Source organism: Protopterus annectens, chromosome 8.part0 (assembly GCF_019279795.1).
Source record: "Protopterus annectens isolate FY-2018-M chromosome 8.part0, PAN1.0, whole genome shotgun sequence".
In the NCBI taxonomy this organism is placed as follows: Eukaryota; Metazoa; Chordata; order Ceratodontiformes; family Protopteridae; genus Protopterus; species Protopterus annectens.
This window is the reverse complement of record NC_056741.1, coordinates 1,857,592,543-1,857,598,542: the sequence shown is the minus strand read 5'-3', so window position 1 is coordinate 1,857,598,542 and position 6,000 is coordinate 1,857,592,543. Positions and strand designations below refer to the sequence as shown.

The window sequence follows — 6,000 nt, the reverse complement described above, 5'->3', positions numbered from 1 at the left end:
TGGACCCATATATATATATATATATATATATATATATATATATATATATATATATATATATATATATATATATATATAAGAATGGGAAGAAGCAACAGCTAAAGAATTATACATTCAGGCTACATCATGTTCTACACCTTCCTATTATAAGGAAGGCAGATAAATGCAGTCACACCAGCGTTATTATAAGTTGCTACATCTGTTCTCTCCTTCTTGTTCTGAAAAAGCAACACTCACAAAGTTCCACCTGTATCCTCTGCTAACTATTACAGTGTGAAAGGCAAGAACCCAGCACCTCCTGGCACACCAGGCACAAAATATTTTCCTCCTAGGCCACCTGTATCATGTATGGATATTCTACCTCTGGGGTAATGGAACAAAAGTCATCTAATTTTATTTTTTATTTACTTTTACCTACCATACAGTACAATAAGTAAAGAAAATTGTAAATTGTTAAAACCTAAACTCTCAAAGCAAAATGTGTGTGTGTGTAATCTAGTACCTTTCTGACACTCAAAACATGTTATTTATTTTAATTTTATGAATAAGAACCTTAAAAAAGTTGATAAACATTTTATTGGGAATATGTCATTTGAAGAAGAAAACTTTTATGTTGCTGTAATTTAACAACTGCCAACTTTCAACATTTAATTTGTCTACATGGATGCAATGCCAGGCAAAATGTGTGATTCACTCTAGTACCTTTCAGACATACAAAACATAAATATATTTTATTTTATACACAAGAACCTTAACAAAAAAAAAAGTGAATGAATGTTTCTCAGTAACAGTTCTTTGTCTAAATGACAGTCATTTGTCTTTTATTTACTGGGAATGTAAAAGGTACATTTGAAGAAGAAAATCGCAGCAACAATGCTTAACTGACAGCTTTCAACACTATCTGTCTGAAAGGGTGAAATGCCACGACTTCTAAAATGGCAAGTCATATATTTAGATAAGATCATGATAGCAGATACAGTTCCATGGGCCTAAGCTCAAACGTCAGATATTCACCAGACCTGGCAGCTCCGGAGTACCTCTTTTGCAGTCTGTAACCCTTCAACATTCATGTCCTTCAGGGCTAGAGCCAATAAAACAGGTTTATTTCCAGATTCCTGTGAAATAAAAGTGACCAGATTCTTCGCATACACGTGGATAAGTGGCTGTAAGTTTAAAAAAAAGTCTGTTACTTTAATAATCATCCAGCATAAAGTACATGATTGAATTAATAACTCTAACCCATACCAAGAATCTAGAACTGACGTCTACCATATAATGATTAGTAAATCTAGTGTACATACAGCAAATTTCCTTATTACAGTGTTCTCTGTCTTTTGTTAAGTTACCACAAACTTGCCATTAATGAATAGTTTTCCTGTACTGACACAAAGTACAGTAGCATTAGAGGATGTAACACTATGGCTCCCCCGATATGGCTCAGATGGCATGCAAATCTTCTGTCACAGTTACATTTCTGATACAAGTGACTGCAGAGCCATTAAATGGCACTAAAACAATGCAGTCCAAAAGTGGTGCATCTACAATATGTATGCCTGTTATTCAATTGACAGCAGTATTACTGAGTGCTGAATGATCAAAGACAGACAAGTGAAACTACAGACTGTAGTGCTTTTTTTTTCTCCACTGTTTTGTGACTTCAGAGTAGGTATATTTAAGTTTGGGGGTATCCCCCTGCATGGGAGCGCAGGTACTTGACTCTGTTAAAACATAATATGGCTATCGATAAATCCAGCGTGTATCCCACAATACCTGCTACAAATTTGGCTTAAGCAGTTTTCTTCTGTAGTGCTGCTCTATGAGATGACATTCTGTTCTTAAATGTTACAACACTGCTGTAATCATTTCAGGAGGAGTACCCTCCCTTGCCGGTTACCACTTCTACATCCTACAAGGCTCCATTGTTTTTAGGTGCATTTGTGTACATGATTTACATGATCAGTGAGTAGGAAGAGTTGTTAATGCCTTTGTGAATTATCAAAACTGATGCAGTACTGTAGTGGGAGGGGGACTTCAACAGCATAAAGCTGTTTTTCGTGTAATTTCCACACTCTACCATGCTGAGTGATGCAGTTGCAAGCCGGATTACCCCAGGGCTGTGTGCTGAATCCTCTACTGTTCACAATCCTTAACCACGACTACTCTGTGAAAGCTAGCAACAACCACATCAAAGTTGCAGATGACACCACAGTAGTAGGACTCATACATGGTGTTGATGAGAGAGGGTATAGGAATGAGGTCAACTCCCTGAATCAATGGTGCAATAACAACAATTTGGACCTGAACATCAATAAAACAAAAGAAATTATTAATGACTTCAGAAACAGCTCTGCCATGCACCTGCCCCTCAAGATCAATGGTGAAGAAGTGGAGAGAATCCAAACTACAAAGTTCCTGGGGGTACATACATTAGAGGATCTTTCTTGGAATACAAACACAGGCCAGCTAGCTAATTAAAAAAGCCCATCAGTGACTACACTTCCTAAGAAGGCTGAGAAAAGCAAAGCTCTCTATGAATGCTCTAATTACCTTCTACAGAGGAGCTTTTGAGAGCATTATCACAAGCAACTGCACTGTATGGTTCAGTAATAGCACAATGGCCAAAAGGAAGAAGCTGCAAAGAATAGTAAGAATAGCAGAAAAGATCGGGGGGGGGCTAGTCTTCCTACCTTACAGCGGCTCTTTGAACTGAGATGTAAAAAGAGGTCCTGCAAAACACTGAGTGACACTTCTCATCCAATGTATGGTTGGTTCACTAAACCTGCTTCTGGTAGAAGATTACGGAGTATCCACTGCAGGACCTCCAGATTCATGAACAGTTTTTATCCAACCGCAATAAGACACATTAATGTGGACATAAATCTGAATGTATCAAAGCTATAGTAGATTGTTACACCCTCATTCTTTTTCTTTTCTCCATACAGTAATTTTATTTATTTATTGCATACTAAAATGAATATATTCTCATTTAAGTGCAATTCCAGTCACTTCCTTATGTGCAATATCACACAATCTCACCTCTGCGTATAGTGTACTTTTCTTTTCATGTGTTAATTATCTGGTACTCAGTGTTGTCCATTGTAATAAATAGTGTACAAGCATGTACAACAGCTACTTAGATATTTAGTTTTGTACTATAGTTATTGTTTATTCTTTAACAGCTATCATGTCTGTCTTTTTGTGTTTGGTTTCTCCTGTAAAAGAGATGGCACTCAAAATTTTGTTTAGGTAGCACTTGTGTTTCCTAAATGACAATAAAGTTTCTTTAAAAGTTGAAATGTAACATCACTTTTAGCCACATTATTTTCAGGAGCTGCTGACATCAAAAGCCTTCACTAACTGTATGCCAGAAAACGAGGAGTGTAGCCAGACTGCCCAGTTACAGATTTAAAGGTTTCTGGTTGTGCTACGTATAAAAGCCTTAACTGTGTAGCTCTAAAATACCCCTTCAAATCAGGTAATTCCAGACTAACTTGTTCTATTGGAAGAATCTTATCTTACTTGACTCTTGACGTCTTTCGGTACACCTTTTTTATATTAAACAAGAAACATCTTTATCAAATTATCATTTATAACATAGGCAATCATACATTGAAAACAAATCACACTGACATAATTTTAGTTGCAAATATAATACATCACTTATAATCTATCTAGTCACTGTCAGTCAAACATTACATAGCTCATTCAAATCCTGCTTTCTTTTAAACTTCATTCCTCTTCTGCATGCATTATTCCCACAATTTCCATTTTTTCTATCCTTTTCAAAAGCTCCCTTTTCCAGTTGTTTTATCTCTGTTACTATATTCACAACTTCTAGTACAGTTGGTTTAGACTTTGATTTCCATTTTCTAGTAATTGCTTTTTTGGCAGTCACCGTAAATAGACTCAGCAAGGCCTTATATGACTACGCAATTCCGATTCAAAAGAGACATCAGTTATACCCCCCATTCTTAAGTATCCTTTCAAAAATAATAACATCAAAAGTGGTGGAAATAAGGAACTGGTTTGTAACTTATAGATGACAGTTGACAGCACCATGATTTAAAGTGTTATTCAAAATAATTGGAAAATCTTGGAGGGTAACAATGAGTTGTACAAAAAATAGTTGGTGATAAGCCTAATTTTGGATATAAAAACAAGTACAGGTTTAAAACATTTATTGCACAGAGAAAGTAATAAGTATATCCCTAGTACTTTAAGTACACATAAAAATGATGGAATGTACAAATGTGGTACTTGTAGGTTTTGCCGATTTATTTTGGAAGGATCCTTTATATTTATACACACTTTTCAAAGAACTGCTAGGGTTCCAGGGCATTTTACATGTAAAACCAGGGGGTGGTTTACATTAGTATTTGTAGTGGATGTACTGCATTTTATATAGGTATGACCACTACGACACTTCAAGAAAGAATAAGAGAACACCAGTAGACTATAAAAAAAAGTGTGATGGCAACAATGCTTTATATAAGTATTCCATATATGTGCAATTTATAAAAAATGTCTTTTTTCCATTGTTGAACAAGACACTTTGGATTTGCGATGTGGGGATTATAAAAATTATTTGGAGCAAAGGGAAACATTGGCAAATCGAGTTGGAAGCTGATAAAAACCTGGTTTGAAAGAAGTTATAAATATAAAGTGTTGTTTTTAAAAACAGGAGGTTGTGTTTAAACAAAAAATGATTTTACATTCCCTCATTTTTTAATTGTTTGACAATTAAATTGATTAGTTGATGTGATAATTGGTTTATTGAGCTTATATTATAAGAGTATAAAAATGTATTAGTTTGGTGTCTGATGTTCGTTAATATGTTCTGAAGAAGTCTACGGACAAAAGCAGTTAAATAAAAGTTTTACACTAAGTACGTGTTTATTTTTTTCCATTGCTTCTCAAGTGCTGCTGTGAGTGTCATGGGGCCGGTACTTTATGTAATTCCGATTCTGTATCATAGCTCAAAAAATCATTTCTCTAGTCACACCAATTTGCTCACCCAGTATTTCTGTTACAGTAGCCTGAACAGAATTTTTAAAGTCTGTCAGCTCATTACACTCCCAGAAAATATGTTCTCAATTACCTCTTTCTTCCCCATCACACCTCCAACATTTACTGTCTATCTGAGGAAAAATTCTTTGGAGTCTACTTGGGGTATAAAAATACGTATGTAAACACTTCCAAGCAAAGATCCTAAATAGTCTAGACTTTGTTGAATATCTGGGGGAGACGCACATATCCCCATTGTTTCCTTGTGAACTGTGTATCCAATCTCTCTTCCTAATCCTTTCTACTCTCCTCCGAATGATTCCAATACTTATCATGCAATATTCTATATGTTCTACTAATTATTCCTTTTTAAACAGCAAGCTTCTGTTCTAGATTTTACTAAAAACTCTACCAGTGCTGGTATTTTGCCTAGGATCCCCCTATTTCTCTCTCTCTGCCAACACTCCAATAGCAGTCCTTGATAGGGAAGACAATTTCTAGCCTGCAGTCCAAATAAATTCTTGGTCTCTTCCCGTTCTATTATAATGCCTTGTTATTTTGCCAGTTTTCTACAATAAATTCCAGCCTGTTCTTGTCTGTAGTCTGTATAGAAACACCATGACTTAAAACACATACAAACCTTTTAAAACACGAGCGAGGAAAAAAAAAACGATAAGAGCCGGTAACTATAAAAACACTTGTTTAATGAGCGCTTTCGGTGGAGCAAATACTTCACCTTCATCAGATATAGAAACATCAATTAACCATGTTTAAATATGTTTACACAGTAACTAAATATGTTAACTAATTGCTTAATTACAAATGGTTAAACCACTTCCAAAGAAAGGGGGAAAGAAAGCATAAATATAATGGCAAGTTGTGTTGTCATGTTATACACGACCACTATATAATGTAATCTGAAAATACTGAACATTAATTGAAAAAACTGTACATCAATTAAAAAACTATCAAAGCAGCAGCACCAAAAAAAGCTAA

General features: G+C 35.2%; 1 protein-coding gene across 2 annotated transcripts in view; it reads right to left on the bottom strand.

The window, feature by feature from the left end:
• Positions 1-558: 558 nt before the first annotated feature.
• PSMG3 (proteasome assembly chaperone 3) overlaps positions 559-6,000 on the bottom strand; it is a 69,423-nt gene continuing 63,981 nt past the window's right edge. For both annotated transcript variants that reach the window (XM_044081348.1, XM_044081347.1), the window contains exon 3: positions 559-1,163. In XM_044081348.1, the coding sequence (XP_043937283.1) occupies positions 1,011-1,163 (153 nt within the window). In that variant the 3' untranslated portion in view covers positions 559-1,010. The remainder of the gene's footprint in view (positions 1,164-6,000) is intronic.